Raw genomic sequence first — 20,915 nt, 5'->3', positions numbered from 1 at the left:
TTTTATATAATGCATGATAAAAGTGAGTGCGCTTGATTAGTCTTGTATAGTTAATTACTTACCATAATTGTCAATCAGCTATCTGAATTCATTTCTTGACATAACTCATGCATGAATAACTTACTACGTAAACCTTTCGTTTTTTATAATTAACTGATAGCTTTATCTGCATGGCATTTGTAGTTGTTCGTGCCCTTAGCACTCTCCTAGTTTCTGGTCTGACCGCGTGTAGTTTTGCTGTGTGCTAGGCCTGTGTCCGGCAAGCGAGATCGTATCAGATAAAGGCTTTGATGAGTGCTGCATGCCTGGCATGGAATCACTACGTGCCATACACGCTGGAGGTAGATTGCATGGTACTTTGTAGGTGTAGATGCCATAGCTTTGGACCCTAATATTAAATAAATTGTTGTTCAAAAGTTAGCTTGGTGGTAGCAACAGATTGTCCGAATGAATTGTACGCGCGCTACAGGAAAATTCCATCATCGTGTTTGGGGATTATATAAAATAACACCTTTCACTACGCGAGTGAATTTACGATTTGTCGGCGACCAAGCATAACAATTTTCCCTCTCGCGGTTTTAGATTACGACGGATAATCACCTCGTTTTGGGCGAGCAAATTTGTCATCCGCTTCAGGGGAGGAGGTAGGGTAGTATTATAGAGGGCGAAAATTAAGCTTTTGCCCGCGTGAACTAATTTGCCTTCCAAATGGTAAATCCACCGCGGATCTCAACGAACGCGTATAAACAACGGATCCAGAATCCCTCTAAAAGTGCTGCAACAAGGTTTATTATTTGGACACGAGGCTTTGGATTGAATTGAGCTTTCGTGGACGATAGGAGAACTTTGCACTTCCCTGTTCAGCGGTGCTAAACGGAATAACAATTGACTTGGATCAGCATCCTTACTAAAGAAGAATGCTGTGGAATCAACGATTCGCACATGAACACAAAGACAAGGCCACGAATATGACAACAGAGCATTGTCCAGTCGCTCTCTAGATATGTTTTCACAATTTAATGGGTTTACTACAAGCCAATCGCGTCCCTGATGGGCAGAGCGATCCGATGTAATGTCTGGTTCGTCTGTTTTTTCCCGGCGAACAATGGCAGTGAATATTACATGGGTTTCACACCTGGTAAGGTCCTCAATACTTCGATCAGACTCGTTGAGGACTGCCATAACGATCCGAGTTGCACAGATGAATAGATAAGCTATAATCAGCGCTGTTAATCGATATTTATATAAATGGAAAACTTCAATCTGGTATGTATGAAAAAGATGTGATGCATCAAATGCATAATTATCCATTGCTGCCCCCTCTAATGTATTGTATAATAATTAGTAAGAAATATAAAAGAATAAAAGCGTTTTTTTCAATGTGGCTAATTATTTTGTCCGACCATGATTTTGTTACAGCGTAACATTTTCAAGGATGAGGAGTTAATAAGAATTGGGTTGTGAAAATGTTACGCTTTCACGAAACCATGGTCTTACAAAATAAATAACAATATGGAAAAGCAAACTTTTTATCCCTTCAACTACGATACGATACGATAAACTATTTCCACAAAGTCACGCCCGCTATTATTACTTACGCTGTACATATAGAAAACTGATAAAATTGATTCACTTTGAATTCATCGCCGCGCTGATATTTTTCACAACCATTAAAACGATGTGGTAACATGGATAGAAAAAATTTATGAGTAATTTACAATGCTAATAATTATTCTTAACATCAATATTTTTCGAGAAAGTGGTTCTGATAATGTGATAAATCGATTTATTACTACAATGATACAAAAAGTGAAAACAAAAACAAGCTTCTATGGGACATACGGGTGCTTCCACAGTGCAGCCCCATTGGACAAGGGCGGATTTACGACCAAAATTTAGAGGGGTCATGACCTGGGTTTGGAGAGAATGGAATGTGTATGCACCGCGGAAGAGAGGTGCGTTCTCCCGTTTATAATATTTTGTAAGGAGTCTTACGTTCTACGATAAACACAACTCAACCTTCTCTCACGTTTGGGACGTGCAGCCATACATTCGCATATACACTTCCTATATATGTGGCATCAATTTTAGGGACCTTATTATATTTTATGTTAAATCTGGATGTTTTTGGAATTTAGGCTTTAAAGCGTGTTCCGTTGAATATATTTTAATGTTGAGAGTATTTTTTGAGAAATTATAAAGATTAAATAATTATTCTACATCTACATAGTACCCCGCAAGCCGCCTAAAAGTGTGTGTTAGGGGGTGTTAGGACACCAGCCGTTTACACATAAAACATTGTGATAACATGGATAACACAATACATTATTGTGATAACATGGATGGAAAAAAATAAATGAGTTATTTAAAATGCTAATAATTATTCTAAACATCAATATTTTTCGAGAAAGTGGTTCTGATAATGTGATAAATCGATTTATTATTACAATGATACAAAAACTATTAAACTGATAAAAATTAAAATTTTTGATGTAATTTGGGAAGTCCCATTGACCAGTGTGACCCCTGCCTTGGATAAGACAATCGCAGGCTCATCACATTTCAACGCCAAAATTACTATCGTCAGCAAAGCGAACAAACAGCGAGTGATTGATTCGCTTCACCGCAATGAAGCGAAATGAAATACTTCCTCATCCTATTTCTTCAAAGGTTTCCCGTACGTTGGAAGTTACATGAGGAAGATGCTGGGTCTTTTGGCTTTAAAAGGGTATTGAATGGAAACTGGCCCTCCCACCCGATACATTTTCTCCCAAGATGTCATGCTACACCCGTTTCGCTCACTCATTGGGTTTATCTTTAATAATCTCACGCAGAGTGTTTTGATGCCTATTCCGATGTTGGCAAAAATAAAAAAACGCCAGTTTTCCCTTTTATACATCGATAAGATCGATTTTTTAATGGACCGGAAACATGGATATTTATATTTTTCTGCTGGGAAAGTGCAGACGTAACTAAAAGTTCCAGCCGAATCAGTGCTGATGTATTGTATAAATGCCCTCTCCGCTTGTAACAGATTGTACGCAATTTCATTCGGTGAAAATGAGTGGGCCTTGTGGTGAACAATCCATGTTAATCTACAAGGGTTTTTCTTTTTTCAAGGTCCGATCGGTCATGAAAAACCACTGCGAAATTTAAAAATGCTTTTTTTTCAGCATTTAGCTACACCATCTAACTACTTTTTACATACACTTTGTTCCTACTTGGACATTAGCTGTAGCATGGTAACAATTTTCCAAAAACCCCGTTGTAGATGTTAGTAGCCGGTGCTCTCAGCCAATTCTCTACGTGCTCTTCAGCTCTTTATTGGTGCCAAAACTAGCAAGGTTTCATGTGAGCAATGAGGTGACAATTAGAAAGAGCCAAGCCTGGCCAAGCTCAGTACATAAATTGTGAACATTGATGGTAACAAAGATATTTTACTAGCTTAACTAACTTAGCTAGTAGCTAGTTAGTCCGTAAGGTCATATGATTGTTGGTTACAATTCCCATACAAAAAAATCTGCGCTGCGACTGCACTAAATCTGCACTCTAACTGGACTAAACTCTGTGTTTAGCACAGTCACAGTACACTTTTCTGTACTAGACTGTACTATGGCAGCTAGAATTTGAGAAGAACTGTACTGTAACAGTGCTTGATCACTGTGCTTGAACTGTGCTTGAACTGTGCTAGAGCTCAGACTGCACTTTGACTGGGCTGGGTAACATGACTGGAGCTGTACTATGGCTCAAACTGGACTGTGACTGGGTTGGGTAACTGGACTGGAACTGTACTATAGCTCAAACTGGACTGTGACAGGGCTAGAAAACATTACTGGAAGTGTACTGTGGCTAAAAGTGGACTGTGACTGGGCTGGGTAACATGACTGGATCTGTACTATGGCTCAAACCACTGCGACAGGGCTGGACTTAAACTAGTCATTGACAGGAGAAAGTATTTCCTATATTATTTCATATTACGATCAACTATCATTTCCATGAGAATATGAATGCGTAAATTATATAAAATTTTATGTTGACATTACAGCGGCAATGCATAGCTCCAGCTTGCTTATTATTTTGGTAAAGTATGGTCAAAAGAAGAACTTCCGCCGATACTCAGCCATCTTTGTTAGAGCATTGGTTGGCATTGGTGTTGAACCGGTTGTAACATTACTTGTTTACGTGCTCTGAATTCTACGCTGTACGATGGATACGTCGATGTAAGATCGACGCTAAGAACATGAAGAAGTGAACTTTACTTCAATTACATCAAAATTAGCTACTTAGCCGGGAATTTTTCTTGCGGGTGAAGTGATATCGTCGATTTAGCTGAAATCCGTGTGGTTCGCGATGAATCAACTTTCCACGATTGATTTCGACGACTCGCAATCTACTCCTTGCGAAGCACGAGAGAGTTGAAAAAAGACATATCTTTATTTATACTCTGCTGCTGGAGGTAAGTACTCAACTTCTCTAAAATTAAATTCAGACAAACTTAAACAGTCAAATTTTGAAGTAACACTTTATTAGATATCAGTATGTAATGTTTTTTCCTTTTAATTTCAGGAAGGAAGCCAAAGAGGCAAATGAATTGAGCGGCCATGCCTTAACAAGACTTTCATTTTTATGTTTATAATCATGAGTATATTTGTATTTAATAAATTTCTTTTATTTTCATATCTTATTGTCATTTATTGTGCTCCACGGCGTTAGTACTGAAACTTCGTCAACAAAAACTATCGAGGTGGGCATATTTGTGGCAACTAGACAAATAGCACTGAAGGAAATTTTGGTGGTTTTTATGTTGAGTGCCCGTTGATGTGCAGAATAGGATTTGTCAATTTTTCTCATAGAACCTAAGTGCTTCGATAGCAATATTTTTAGTACCATAAACTTAGTTCATATTAAGGAAGTGGAACGTAACAAATTCAGTGAGTGTCTGTTAGGAATATGGTTTATCTTTCCTTAGACTAGTCAACATTCGAATGAGTGTAGTCGTTTTGGCCACTGTTATCTCTTTGCGGTTTTCTGATTGGATCAGGCAACCAATCTTCAAACACCCAAAAAGGGAACTATATATCTCTGCTAATTGGCCTATCTTGATTTAATTCTGCATCTTGTTTTCAATAAGATATACAGGGAATGCAATAGCCACATCAAGACTCAATTATTGATTCATGGAAAGAGTATTACAGTAAAAACTGTGCTATGGCAGCTGCACTGTGGCTGTGCTATGGCAACTGCACTATGACTGTGCCAAGGCAACTGTACTCTGACTGTGCTATGACAACTCCACTGTGACTGTGCTATGGCAACTCCACTGTGACTGTGCTATGACAACTCCACTGTGACTGTGCTATGGCAACTGCACTCTGACCGTGCTATAACTGTACTGTGATGTTTCAATTCAAGTGCAGTTTTAGTAGAGTCACAGTACAGCCCTTTTAGCACAGTTACAGTGCAGCTTTAGTACAGCCACAGCACAGATTTTTTTGTATGGGAATCTATAAATAATTTTTTTTATAATTGAAATTAAAATATATGAATTTAAATTCCCACCTCATCAGATTCCCTAGAAAAAGCGACTAACATCGGTTGGGAAACGGGGCCACCCGAGCATTCACGCGGCGACAGAGCCTAAAAGTTTTTATTTGACAAAAAAATTGTGCTGGTAAGGTATATCTAAATTCCTGTCTCTTTTTTCATATATGTATAATTGAGTTCTTTTCACATTTTTTTATTTTATTATTGTAAAAAACATTGTAGCAATCTTCCATGCCTTCTTGTATTAATTAATTGTATCCGTTATGATTAATAACTCTGAATAAGAAATATATCGAAATGTTGGCAAACAATTTTGCATTTCGCTCTCAGACCTATACTCCAAGACGTTATCATGGCCTCCTTTAATCGGTATTATTATGGCCTCCTTTAATCGGTATTAAAGGAGGCCATTACGTTATTCATTGATCAAGGGATCGAGGTCAAGAAAAAGAAATCGATTTATAAATTGTGAATCGACTGTCTTCTCGATTCACCCGATCCACTAGTTGAGCAAGATTATCGGTGGACACTCGCATCCTTCACTGACCGCCTGCATCGCGAGTATTTCTACGTTCTGCTCCAAAGTGTCTAAAATTTACCGCTCGTTACTATCTCTCAAGGAAGTTTCACCGAACACATTACTCATTCGTTAAAGGATTTCCGCAGCATTGCACACCTCACCATGAAGAAATCAAACCATTGAACGCTATTCACATTTGGCGGGAAACAATATTGTTATAGGTATAGGGTTTAAGTGCTTATTGCGCACTCAGATATCACAATTGCAACGTGACGCGGTCGACGGACGCACTGCGCAACACATCTGTGAAGAGAGAAACTGAATTGTCTCCGTGGTTTGAATTTTATGACCATTCAGACCACAGATATATAAAAAAAGGTTAGCCCTCTTACTTAAAAATAATTATTATTAAAGGCCGTTTTGCACGGCGCACGTCATTGCACAACGTATTTCAAGTACATTGATGATATGTGTGAAGGTGGAATCAAAATTGCTTCGTGTAAAGCGGAGAATTGCTAGAATGAAAAAATGAATAAAACTTTACGAAAATACAGAGTAACTCTACTCCAATCTAGAATAAAGTAGAATTGCTCGCACCCTCGCAATAGGGCGGTTTCCTGTTATTTTTATGGCCTAAATCTAAAGATAATTATTCCTGGAGTTTAGATTTTTAAATTTTAGATTTTTAAATGACGATATCTATTTTTCGCGATCAAATGAAAAGTGAAAATTTTCAAGCGTGCGAAAACGCGACGGCGAAGTATGAATTCTGGGAAAAGCAAATTTGACGTCATTCTGGTTCCAATTGCCGCCGCGTGAGGCCACCTTGGTGCGAGGCTATGAGCGCCGCTGCGATGCAGGCTGCTAGCAGGTAGCAGAGTACCCTCCTACTATTGGTAATCTCAGACGATGTAAAACTCCTGACTACTCGTATAACATCTAGGTCCCTGTGACGTCACGAGTGGCATCGCATTGGCGCGAATCTATGGCCTTTTTCAAATGAGGTTAAAATTGACCATTGTCATTCGTCTAAACTGAGATTTCTAAAACCAAATAATTTGTATAATATGAATACACTAATGGTGGGTAACAAATCGCAATCAATACCTTTCGTGTTCTTTGGCGAAGGAAACTACCCTATTTTAACATGCTTCCAGTGCTAACCTTCGCAATGACCTCGTGTAAATCGGTCTTCAGAGATATCAATGAATCGTTTTCAAACTGCAAAACTTGTCCATGCCAATAGTTTGCCTGTAGCTCTGTCCTTTCATCGTAATTCCCACTCCATTGCCTCCTCAATCCTTTATCATTTCCATTCCCCCTTTTAATTTCACCTTATTCCCTCTCTTCTTCTTTCTCTCCTCATCCCCGAGACCATTGAGGCGTGTTTACAAAATGGATTTACCCGCATGAATAGAGGCATTTACACATTCACGATCAGAATTGCACCGTGTAAACACCATAAATTATGCAAGATCACGAATACATTTCCAGGAAATAGCCACTGATTTAATTTCTTACATACATCCGAGAATTTGTCCAACCATGTATGAACTTGCTCGGGTAAATGTATCCCGTACACACGGCCTCATGGCCGGAGGATGGGCTATTTTGCCATCTCACATCCATACATTCTCGAATGCGTTCTAGCAGTTCATTACTTCACTCGACGCATTTTGACCGCGCCTTTTGTACACACGTCAGATTGTGCAAGTAAGTGTCCCGTGTAAAAAGGCCTTAAACACCTGAATTTGCGCCGCAACATCACGAATGCATTTCCCCATGCAGCTCCTGCTCTAATTTTTTGCATCCATTCGATCATTTTTCTAGCCACGTATGTACTTGCACGGGTAAATTCATCGTGTATTTAACACGGCTTCAGACTCATCGCAGCCTCTTAGTGCGAGCAGCACATTGGATCATAACTGCGTGTACGACGAGGTAGCTCTCTCAAAAAATCGCATTTGCCATCATTAAATTTCGGTCGCAGGAGAAAGAATGTTGATCTCATCGGGTGCCCACGAAGACATTTCCCCAAGTAAGCAAACCGATGAAGGCGCCATTAGCCTTTCCATCCGTGCCATGCCACTTTCTCTCTCTAGCCCACTTCAATCAATTTTTTTTCGTCCACCCACTTACCACAAGTGCAAACAGCAAAGGAGGTATTTAGGTCAGATAGCTGCAGGCTTGAGCATGTTTCCTCATTGCAGCAAGCTTGGGTGTTGAGAGCAGCTGGAATATCTTGATTGGAGCCATTCAAAATGTTTGACGAATTTTGAAGCTCAAATGTACCGACCGCAGGAGTGCTAAGAATGCGAGGAGGAATGAGATGCCTCCTCATGAGGGATTAAGGTCGCTGTTTTGATGGTATTCAATACAGCAGAGATAATAATAGCTCGCAGCGATATAATATAACGCTCGCAGCGATTATGCGTCCGATATCAGAGAATCGTGGCTCCTAGATATTCATCAACTATTTTTAAACACTGGTTGTTAAATTGGTGTGATAAAAACTTACAATGAAGGTCTAAAAATTATCACCCAATCATCAGCCAAAATGACTTGACATTGCTTCCAATGACCCTTAAATATGACGCAAAATATGAGTATTGAAAACAATGAACATACCCAGATGCAATTAATTAAACAATGAAGAATCAATAGTTTTCAAGACATTATGATTTAGATTTTTAAAAAGTTTAACGCGGTCGTTTTCGAAGCTCGAGCGTCAAATCATGCAATTTTTTTTACAAATGTATGGCAGGAAATGAAAATTTTTCAATCAGTGCGCGATCGCATTTACGACGATCGATTTCAAATCGAGTTAAGTTTTTATTCCTCTATATAGCAAACAAGCCAATAAATGGCATCTGTAAGACATTTCCCCAAGACATTTCTTTCGTCCACCCACTTACCACAAGTGCAAACAGCAAAGGAGGTATTTAGGTCAGATAGCTGCAGGATTGAGCATTTTTCCTCATTGCAGCGAGCTTGGGTGATTTATGAGCCCGTTATGAGTAACGTAAAACACAAATGCCCGTATGCCTCTGAATAAATATCGTTATATTAAACATAGGCTTTTCTAACTAAAACCATTATTACTCCTGGGATATACTAATCCTTTAATTTCCGTTGAAAATGATAATGAAAGCGTGGTATATAAGCGTCTCCTTGAGATAAGCAACCATACTTAATTTCTGCCTGGAATAGGGTAAGAAATTGACAAAGAAAACTGGTGCAATTGGTGGTCATGTAATTCTGAGAAAGATTCGTGATAACCTACGGCGTTGACGCTTATGTGCTACGCTTCATTATTTTTTTTAAGGAAATTAAAGGGGAAAATTAAAAGTATAAGGGCAACAATCCGTGAATTATTGCCATTCAGTCGGTTGTAACTTTGATTCATCTTCTGGAGATTCAATTTTACCGCCAAAGGGTGGAAAAACAGGAACAAAAGAAGCGGAATGCGATATGCGATGGCCGCGATGCCCAGCTGATGCGACGGGGAGACGGGGACGAACGACACGCGACGAGAACTTCACCGAACTCGGACGGTGGCCCACATTTTGGATTGTTTTGGATAAACAGTTATGCGGCTATGTGCTCAGAATAAACCAAACGGTCCGTTGCCGGAGAAAGCCATTCGGTCAGTGAAGTTAATACGAACAGAGAGGTTTTTGTCTCCTGTGTATCTTCATTGAATGTGGTTTACCGGCTAATACAACATGTTTTTTATCACTGCTGTTGTGATTGCTATCATCATAATTTTGGTACTTCCATTAAGTGGAGCGCCTTGTAGGGGCCTACAGGGAAGTGATTTCATAAAAGCAGCAAAATGTAATTGTTTGATCAACTTAATGGGAGTATTTGCCATGGTGGATGATATTATCAGTCGTCGAAGGAACAGATTCCGTAAGTGGGATTGATAAATTTTGAATTTTTAGATCTTGTCATATGTACTGTGAGTGTGCAAAATGTATGACGAATTCAACATTTCAATTTATCGTTTTTGTGGAGTGTGTGAGATGGTTAATTTATTGCGAGTGAGTGGTTTTATCTTAATTAATTATATTAATCTTAGGAAGTACACTCAGAGTGAGTGTTTTCAGTCAACTCAATAAGTTATACAATTATAAAATATCTGAGCTGTTTTATCAATGTTTTACTGAAGCAAAGAATTTTTCTTGCATTCAAGTATCAGCGATAAACATTATCGAATTTATTTGTTAATAATAGTGAAAATTCTTACAGTTCTGCCCCAGAAAAGCAATCAAGTTGCTGTTATAACTGGAGGAGCTCGAGGCATAGGCGTTGAGGTTGTAAAGAAGCTTCTTAAATGTGGAATGAATGTTGTGATAGGTTTGTACGTCCCTCTAAAACACTAATCAATTCTTGCTATCTGCCTACTAAAAATAAACTCTCTAATATATGTATTAATCAATTTACTTAGCCTAATAGATCCATGGACAACTTGGGTTCGTGGGCAAAATGCATGGTGATCAAGTGAAAGCTTTGATCTTTATTGCCCTTTATGAAAACTGTCAATAAATTTTCATTTAAAGTTAAATGATATAATTCTACTGGGCTGTGTCAATTGATATCCATTTTTAGTGTTATTTGTGTCGTGTTGAGTAAGAAAGGTGTTAAAAGACTATTATTGCATTTGCATATTTTCAGCAATAAAGAATCAATTGGAATGAATAGGGGAATGTTGTTTGAGCTGTATGTCAATTAATTATTTATGTTTTCAAGGCTGTCGAAATGTTTCTGCTGGTGAGGAAGTGGTGAAGAAAATAAGAGAAGGAGGAATTATTGGTGGAGATGTGAAAGTCCTTCAATTAGACATGGAATCCATGTTGTCGGTTAGACAGTTTGCCGATAAAGTGAAAGCAGCTTATCCTAAAATTGATGTCCTCATCAATAATGGTGTGTGGTATTTTAAGTTTACTATGTTATAAATCTTAGTTCATAATATATGCCCCACAAATTCTGTAAAAAGATTTTGCTTAAGCATGTCACATCAGACTAGCTCTTCTCATGAGTCTTTGGTAGATATGTTTTGCTTGCGTTTTGGCCTTCATGGTAAGATATAACTAGAACCACTTTTCTGTGTACCTACTTAATGTGCAGGTAGTTGAATTAAGTAATGAGTTGTCGCTACATAATTATCTTTCTGTACACAATATGAAATATTAATTTTTATTTGCTTTTTCTCATTTCAGCCGGTATAATGTTTGCGCCATTTAAATTAACTGGAGGAGATGATCCATTAAATCCAGTTATGGAATCTCATTTTTCTGTTAATTACGCTGGTCATTTCTTGTTAACACACCTCTTATTGCCAAATTTGAAAGCTGCAGGTGAAGATGGTATACAGCATTCTAGGGTAGTGAATGTATCCTCAATTGCACACTTTGCTGGTGATATCAATTTTAAGGACATACACTCAGAGTAAGTGCCATTTTTTTTATTACTATTTCCTAATTATTTAACTTTCTGTGTATCTTTCTTTTAAAATCCTGTTCGTTTGCTAAAATTTAAAAGATAATGTAGCTTTTTCCGTGTGTTCCGAACTGGCTTTCTGCTACTCTTGGGTGGGTTTCATGTGGTATGTTGTTGCTTACACATTAGTGAGGTATTCATTCCTTCATTGATGAGACTTTAATGTTGATAGTAAATTACTGTCCCTTAAGAATTGGGCAGTTTTAGATGTAGATCGTTTCAGTTTGGGCACATTTATATCATCCCATTTCTAATGCAGATTTAATATTTATCGACACACAATCTACGTTTTGACTGCACTGTAGTTTCTTCTCTTCATTTTAAGTTAAGCAAGATATAGGTTGATGATCATTTTTTTGTATCTAACACAATTCTGTGTTGCTTGTGCATAATGTGTTAAGTCCAAAAACCCCAAAATGGGACTATCTCACCTAACCATCAAATGAATCATATAGAATCGTTTCCTAAATGATTATTATAATAGTAACAGCACATGAGGAGGTCGCTTATGAGCTATTTATCTCACAATAATTCATACGCTTGGATTTATGATGGGCGAGTGAATTTTCAAATGCAATTATCTCAAAACTATGATTGAGTGACTTAACACATTATGCACAAGCAACACAGAATTATTTGAAGGCACTTACTTTATCTTTACAGTTTTTAAGCATTGTGGAATGGTAAACGGGTTTCTAGCATTAATAACAACAAAATTAGTACAATGTAATGTAATGAGGTAACAAAACAAGGTAATGAGGCTAGAAGTCCTGGGGTGCGTTATTTTTAATGCTAAAATTTTGTTTAAAAACTGCTTGCACTTAGAACAAAGCAAAGAATTCATTTAAAAGTACATATAAAAAATTGTAGTATGCAACAAAATATATCATTGAAAAAACTATTGGCAATACACATAACCACTTCGCAACAGATTCCTGTGGTGAGGATGATCATAAATGAGTGGGAGGCTTAATTGCAGAGGAGTGGCCCTAAGGACTTGCTTAGGCGGGCCTGAATGCATCTGAAAATTGCTACCTCAGCGGTCACATCCCTTCCCGGGATAATCCTTCGACCTTCGAATTTTTCAACCCAAACAACCGGTTGTTTGGGTTGAAAAATCCACGACAGCTATACCCAACATCAGGCTTTATGTGTATGCAAATGCCCGTTGGCTCCACCCGACATCTAGCATGAAAGGGTTAACTCTAGTACATCTAGGAAGTCCGTCAGAAGTCTGGAAAGAGCTGGGATATTCAAAAATGGTAGACCTATTTCCACCTTGAAAGAGTTGCATGTTAGTTTTTGGCTATTGCTAATTACTTCTTGGTGCTACAGCCATTGTTTGGCCTTGGCCTCTGTAACAATGCTGGAATACTTTGTGTAGTATTTTTCCTTTATTATCTATATCTTTGCTGCCACTCTCCTCCCAGCCATCTTGTACATTTTTTTCTTTTCTTTGGAAAAATTTCCTTTCCCTATTATTGCATGAATCCACGGTCAACTTATTGTGCTATCAGTTTTTTTTTTTTTTCAACCTAAGATTGTATTTGATTTTCTATTATTTACTCTTCTAAAAAAATTACCAACATTTTTTGTGTGCTGTGGATTTTTAGTAACAACAACAAAATTAGTGAATAGAAGGTAATGCTAGAAGTCCGGAGATACGTTATTTTTAACGCTAAAAGTTGGTTTAAAAATTACTTGTGCACAGAGCAAAGCAAAGAATTCATTTTTAAAGTGTAAAAAAGTTGTAGTATGCAACAAAATATATCATGGAAAAAACTATTGACAATATAACCACTTCGCAAATGATTCCTGCGGTGAGGATGAGTGGGAGGGGTGGCCCAAAGGACTTGCTAAGCTGGGTCTCAGGCCGGGCCTGAATGCATCCGAAAATTGCTACCCCAGCAGTCACTTCCCTACTCTTGCATCGGCCAGAGCCAACGTCCGGTCGTTTGCATTGAAAAATCCGCGACAGCTATACCTGACATAGGCCTTTAGTGCGTGAAAATGCCCGTTGGCTCCACCCGACGTCCAGTACGAAAGGGTTAACCCAAGTTCACCTTGGAAGTCCATTCCTGGAAAGAGCTGGGAAATTCATAAATGGTAGACCTAGTTCCACCTTGAAAGAGTTGCATGTTAGTTTTTGGCTATTGTTAATTACTTTTTGGCGCTACAGCCATTGTAGAGTCTTGGCCTCTGTAACAATGCTGGAACAGTTTGTGCAGTATTTTTCCTTTATTATTTTTATATTTTCTGCCACTCTCCTTCCAGCCATCATGTCCTTTTCTTTGAAAAAATTTCCTTTCCCAAAAATGACTGCAGTAGTATAAACTTTGTTTATTCCGCTTCAGTGATAAAGGTAGCAGCGGGTGGGTCTGTTTCTATCCACAGGTATTTCTAGTCTGTTTTCCATAAGCGTTCTAATAATTTATAACGTCTTGGGGTACAGGTCTAGACCATATTATTATTTGTTGTTATTATAATAGGCTTTCTTAATTATTATATAATTTCGGTCATGAAAAAAATCGATTTATCAGAAACGTTCTGTTTTTTCCTTAAAGACTAACAGCAATGGCCTAACGTCTCCATTTTATTTTCATGCAGGAAGTGCTACATGCCAAGTGCAGCTTATGCTCAATCTAAGTTGGCACAGGTGCTATTCACAAGGCACTTGGAAAAGCTATTTAGAGAATCTGATGTTCCTGTTCATGTCTATGCTGTTCACCCTGGTGTCTGCAACACTGACTTGTTTGAAGGAACTTATCTCAAAATAGCAGTGCCGTGGATAATCAATTTTATATTCAAGGTATGTATTAATTCTCAACGGTAGTGTATGTTTTACTGGATCTTGCTGATTTGTTAACTCACTCCATATCAAATTGGAGATGAGGAATTCTCTCTCTCAACTTTCCACAACTGCTGCATATTTCCTTTACACCTGTATAACTATTTTTAGCCCATTTTCTCATGCTTGAGAAAAAAGTACTATTGTATTTGGTTTGTCTGTATGCATACATATGTGTATCTATTCTCACTTTCACGTCAATTTACAGAACATACTGCAATATAACATGGTTCCGATAGTGGTTCTAGGTGTGTACCACATTTCTTACCATGGAATGTCATTTTCAAAAACATGTGATGATGCCCAGGTCTTGAATCCATGGCCTTAGTCTGAGGCTTTATTTGATTTGACATGATTAATTATTTTTCATTTTTCACTATTTTTTTTATTAAGTTTAGATAGAAATATTTTTACTGTAAACATACCATTAATTTTACAGTTTTGTGAAAAACTGATTTCTTTGAAATATGTAATTGCCTTTGAAAAATGTTATTTGTAGTTATCTTTACTTTCAGCAGTGTAATGCAATTATTGCTGAAAAAATCAGACTTAGAATTTCCTTTGAAATTCCCCCTTTTTTTGGTTAATTTTATTGTTATACATATCACAGCATAATAAACCATTTGCAGTTTGATATATTTATCACAGTTTAATATACTACTTGCAGTAAAATACTGGTTATACAAGAGAAAATGCACTGTATGTAAGTGTGAATAACTAAGTATGTGTAAATAACTATGGAAGTATGTAACTACAGTGAGTACTGACCTATTTTTTTATCATGTGTTCCAACACTGTGTGAGTAATATTTTTGGAGTGTAACATCTATTAATTCTGACCAGTGTAATAAAATTTTAAATGCTGCATTTCAAGGTGCATAAGATTTATTAAAAATGTGGCCATTTTCAGTATATTATTTGTTAGTCGTAAACTTTAGTATTTGCAGGTGCATAGAATTATGCCATTCCAGTGATGTGATTCCGCAAAATAAGTTTTTCAAAACATAATGAAAACTTGTAAATTCTGTTTGAAAAATCGAGAAAATTCAATGAATTCTAGCTTGATATTTGAGTAGCTACCCTGTATTGGGTAATTTATGAATGCATAGTCTCATTAATTGCAATTGCTCCACAAAAATTGAGGGAACAATTCTTCTTGAAAGCAGACTGCTATTTCAGATTTGGAATTTTTTTCACGATCAAATCATCAATAGATTGGAAACTTTTTCAGTATACTGATTTGCGTAGTAGACTCCTGATTATCCGGTTGCTGTTTATTCGTGTTGCGGATTATCCGTGGACAAGTTCACACTCGTTTGATGTTTTCCGGAATCTTTATAAAAAAATAAAATTTTGCATATTAGAGCATACCACTTTTCTGACTTTTTGACCTCGCAGCAGCAGAAATATGCGTGAATTTCGGAAACCAGGTCTACTGTGGAGCAGTAGGAATATGAGTACAGTGAGTCCTCGTTTAACGTCACTTGCCGTTCCTGAAAAATGTGACGATAAACGAAATGACGTTAATCGAAACATAGTATCCCATAAGAAACAATGTAAAAAGTGAATATCGGCTCCTAGACCTCACAGTTCCTACGCGAAAAAATTTTAGCGTATCATATCTGGGGCATTTTTTTTACGATGGGAATGCCAAGCTATGGCATAAATACGAGTTCCTGTCTTCATCGACGACAATAGCAGCACTGACGTAAATCCTTCTCCATTTTTGTATCTTCCCGCATTTGCTTTTCAGCTTCGCTATGGTGGTCGCCTGGGCATCACCATCGCTGAAACATCGTCGCAGTTAACAGGAACCAAAATTATTGTGAACACGGCAAAAAAGTGACGACAAAAACTTCGAGTTCTACACGGAAAAATTCCTTGAAATCACTTTTTAGGTTCCTGAAAACCATTATGTCAAGTAAAACCTTGCGCACCTACCTAAGAATTCATTTTGCAGAAAATTTGCTAAAACCGTAATCGCAATTAACAATAAACACACCGTCTTACACTTCGTTTAGACTGACTGTATTACCGCCCACAAAACGAACAACCTTCAACGCCCGCCGCTTCGCGTTTTTTTTCTCGCGCGAAATTTAAAAGCCTTGACGTTATCGTGAAGCGAAGGTGCGATAAACGAATGACGGTCTGAAAATTTTCGTGACGTTATAGCGAAATGACGTTAAACGGGGTGACTAAGAACGAGGACTCACTGTACAATCAAGTTATCGTCATTAACCCGGTAACGCCTGAATTAAAAAGTTTCTGCGATTTTTGTGGTGATCATGTACCTAAATATCAATGAAATTAGGTGTCATTAGGTGCAAAATTTATTCTTTTACCACTAATAGTTACGCCTTGGTAACAGATAAGTGGTAACTGTGTTACCACCAAAATGCTTTGCATCATTACAACCCAAATATTAGGCTTACATCAAATAAGCTTTACTACACTACACTTTATATGAGATATGCATATAGTCTGAGGTTTCAGGCGAGATGGAGTGGAAACGTGACATAATGAAAATGAAAAAGCAGGAGCAATTTCCACAATTTTACATTTATTAATACGACCGGTTTCGCTTTTCAGCATCATCAGGTACAAAAATATCAAGTGCCCTGTGCTTAAATAGGAAGGTAGGAGGGGGTGGTGGGCGGTAAGGCGGGGGAAGGGGATGGAGGGAGGGTGTACAGTCACGGGGCTTGGGAAAACTGAGGATGGGGTTAGAGAGGAGTATGACAAATGCACTAATTGTCCTTAATTTCTTCCTCCCCTTTTCCCAAGCCCCGTGACTGTACACCCTCCCTCCATCCCCTTCCCCCGCCTTACCGCCCACCACCCCCTCCTACCTTCCTATTTAAGCACAGCGCACTTGATATTTTTGTACCTGATGATGCTGAAAAGCGAAACCGGTCGTATTAATAAATGTGAAATTGTGGAAATTGCTCCTGCTTTTTCATTTTCATGAGATATGCATGTTATAACAATCATAATTTCATAATAAAACCTTTAAATTAACAGTACATAAGGTGTAAGTAAAGAAAATCGAAATGCTTGGTCTGAAAATTCAGTTTTTTTTGGGCTAGTTGATAATTCACAAATTTCAAACGGCTCTTAAATGCGTTAAATACGGCTTCAAAATAGCAAACTTTTCGGAAAAATGTTATTAAAAATATTTTTATCAATTCAAAACTCTCAAAAACCTAATAAATTACGATAAATGACAAAAAAGTTACGTTAAGCACTGCACTAATAGCCGGTACCATTTGGTACCGCTAGGCGTTAACGGGTTAAAAAGATTGCGGTCAGTAGAAGAAAACTCTCAATGTGTCTGGAAAGACATCTAAAATGAAAATTTGTCTTGCGTAAATAGGGTAGTTTCCTTCATCAAAGAAAACGAAAGGCATTGATTGCGATTCGTTACCCACCATTAGTGTATTCATAATACACAAATTATTTGGTTTTTGAAATACCGGTTTGGACGAATGGCAAGGGTCAAATTTTATCCTCATTTGAAAAAGGCCAGATTGGCGCCCATGCGATTCCACTCCGCATGACGTCACAGGGACCTAGTTTCTACACGAGAGGATAGGAGTTTTACATCGTCTGAGATTACCAATGCATGCATGAGGCACAGAGCTCAGGGAAACATGTCTTAATAATCACCTATTAAAACTGGCTAAGTTCGGAAAGTTTTCTTCGTTTGATAAGGTATTAATAAACCTTTTTTAAGCCAAGCGCTACCATTCAGCAAGGTACTCAGCTATCCGCTAGCATCCTGCGACGTATCAGCGCTAAGCCTCGCCTCAAGGTCACCTCACCGGGCGGGAGGGGGAACCAGAAATACGACGTACGGAGATATTTCCCGGCATTCATACTTAAGCGTCGCGTTTTCGCGCGCTTGAAAATTTTCACTTTTCATTTAATCGCGAAAAATAGATGTTGTCATTTAAAAATCTAAAAGCGTGAAATACGTACTCCAGGAGTAATAATCTTTCGATTAAAGCAATAAAAAAATAATAGGAAACCACCCTATTATGAGAATAACAAGAAAATAAAGTGAAAGTTTGGATTAATGGTGTTTTTGGATTATTCATGCCGCCTCTCCCCCTCATTAACACAGATAATCGGGAGTTTGCTGTACATGGGTAATTGTGGTTCCCATGTTATTTAGGGTGATTTGTGCATTTCAGTGGGCATGTATTGATTTAAAATTTAAAAATATCGGTTTTTCAAATGCCTCCTATAGACATGGATGTCTGTCATATGATGTAGGAAACAAAATAGATTTGAAATCATGAAATATCGTTGCTTATACATATCCTGATAATTCAGGAACTTCTGGGGATATCATTTCATAGAATAGTGGATGCCAAGCATGAAATTTACTTTAGTATTTTAATTATATTTGTTTTTAAAGACCTGAAAAGTCATTTTACAGCACAGTTTATTTCATGATACATGTCAAGAAATGACAGAGAAGGTGCTCAATGAACGAATGTCAATGTCTTAAATTGACTTGATGTCTAATAAGTAATTCTTATAGTGTAATTTTTATTGGCATAACCCTCAATGTTTTAGATTCTCAGTCTTAAGTGCTGAAATGTTTTTTCTTTGTGGTGTTAAATTTTTAGATTTAAAGGTTTAAATTTTTACTATATTTACCAAAAATTTTAATAGCCATTGATAATTTTACTCACTTTAAATGATATTTATTTTTTCATTTATTTGAGGTATACCAATTTTATGGGATGTATTTTATCTTTCATCTTGTTCTTTTTGAGCTGATGCCAATTTGAATGTGTATTTCCAATGCACAAGTTGCTGCCATATCTAACTTTGTGATCTTATTTGTTAATAATTTCAGCATCCTGCTGGTGGTGCCACTACCATTATGTTCCCTGCTGTCGCACCAGATGCAGAATCTCTTGGTGGATCTTACACGAGTAATTGTAGAGTCTGCTCTCCTTCAGCAATTGCTCGTGACGATGTGAAAGCCAAAGAACTTTTTGATTTTACGTGCAATCTGTTAGGAATTGAAAATTTCATTCCTCAAGATATGTGATTCGCATTGGATGAATTGTCAGGTTTTTTTTATAATACATATTTTATTGTGATAAAATTATATTTTTCTAACAATGGCATTATGTGAGAATTGATGTTTGGCTCATTTAAATGTTTTTTATATCATTCAGAGGTCCATAAAAAATTTTACGAGGTATTTTTGATATTATGCATGTTATGCTCGTGGACAACTCACATAAAGTTTTTGCATTTAATTCGTAATATACAATGATTTTCCACTGACAGAAATTCAAAACTCAAAACGATTTTTTGTTATTTGAAACAATTTACATTCCATTGACCTACATTCCAAATGTACTCTCTGTACTCTTTGACTTTATCAAGTCGTCAAACATATTAAAATGTTATAAACACTGCTAGATAACTGACTGAAATGTTGTTTACCTTGAGAGATGGTTGTGTTTAAAATTTATATGTTGACTTTTGAGCATGACGACCATAGAGTGTTAATATTCCTGTCGACCATATTAAGTCCACATTCAATCGGATTGGCTTAATTAGCAAATTTCACTGGATTTGGAGTTTGTGGAAGATGTGTTCTCAATCTCTTCATGAATTCAATAATTGATTTATTTTAAAATTTCTACTACGTATTATTTATTTGAATAATGAAGAATGTTATAGCAATTGATATTATTGCACATTTAAAATGATATTGGTTTGTTCATCTGTTTTTGGTATACCAATTTTATTAGATGTTTTGATTTTCATCTTGTTTTTTGAAATCATAACAGATGTCAATCTGAATGTCAAATTGCACTCTAAATCACATTGCCATTCTATTGCTATTGCACAAGTAAATGGGATTTTGTGCTAATGTTGTTGAAATGCCTGCTGTAGGTCTGGAACATCATAGCAGTCTCATTTATGACTTATAGTATTTAAGACTGACTTCCTGTCTAATCATTTGGTTGTGTTTTCAGATATCTTTTTTAGAATTTTACATTTTTTTAAAGTTTAACTGTATTAAATTTTTTATTTGTTATTTCACATAATAAATTATAATTTTCTGGTATAAGCTGAATATTTTATTTCTGCATTATAAGGAATACTATAGGTCCCATAAATATTGCAGGTTATTTTGAGTGAAGTCCATCAAAATGGCTTTTCCTCACCAACCTTTTTCTTCAAAAGTGGTTCAGTAAAATAAGATATTTAAGTTTAAAATATCCGTGGCCATGTATAAAGCTATTTGTTGCCAACTTTTTGACCTGTTATGATTAAAGAATTTTGATTGTTTTAAAATATGGCACTCATATTAATAATCATTTTTATGAAGGTCACATGGGTCGTCACAGCCACTGGAGTTCTCTTTCTGAATGTGATTCTTCAACTACATGTAGGTTGTACTTTACCATCTATGCAGTTTGCCAGAAAAATCAGGTCTGAAAATTTCAATAAACAATTCTGTATGATT

At 37.0% G+C, this 20,915-nt stretch overlaps 1 protein-coding gene across 1 annotated transcript; it reads left to right on the top strand.

The window, feature by feature from the left end:
- Positions 1–9,573: 9,573 nt before the first annotated feature.
- Positions 9,574–20,513, top strand: LOC124162536 (dehydrogenase/reductase SDR family member on chromosome X-like). Its single transcript, XM_046539110.1, has 6 exons — positions 9,574–9,976; positions 10,316–10,423; positions 10,817–10,990; positions 11,287–11,515; positions 14,174–14,375; positions 19,281–20,513. Exons 1-6 carry the CDS (start codon positions 9,790–9,792, stop codon positions 19,476–19,478), a joined length of 1,098 nt encoding a protein of 365 aa, XP_046395066.1. The 5' UTR covers positions 9,574–9,789; the 3' UTR covers positions 19,479–20,513.
- Positions 20,514–20,915: the final 402 nt, after the last annotated feature.

This window comes from Ischnura elegans, chromosome 7, assembly GCF_921293095.1.
Source record: "Ischnura elegans chromosome 7, ioIscEleg1.1, whole genome shotgun sequence".
Taxonomy (NCBI): Eukaryota; Metazoa; Arthropoda; class Insecta; order Odonata; family Coenagrionidae; genus Ischnura; species Ischnura elegans.
Note: the sequence above shows the minus strand (reverse complement) of the source record. Positions and strands in the feature narration are given on the sequence as shown.

Excerpts from the sequence above, each read along its gene's own strand:
- LOC124162536 (XM_046539110.1), top strand. The coding sequence starts at position 9,790 with ATGTTTTTTATCACTGCTGTTGTGATTGCTATCATCATAATTTTGGTA. Across the intron at positions 9,977-10,315 it reads TCGTCGAAGGAACAGATTCC|TTCTGCCCCAGAAAAGCAAT; the intron begins GTAAGTGGGATT and ends AAATTCTTACAG. Across the intron at positions 10,991-11,286 it reads TGATGTCCTCATCAATAATG|CCGGTATAATGTTTGCGCCA; the intron begins GTGTGTGGTATT and ends TTCTCATTTCAG.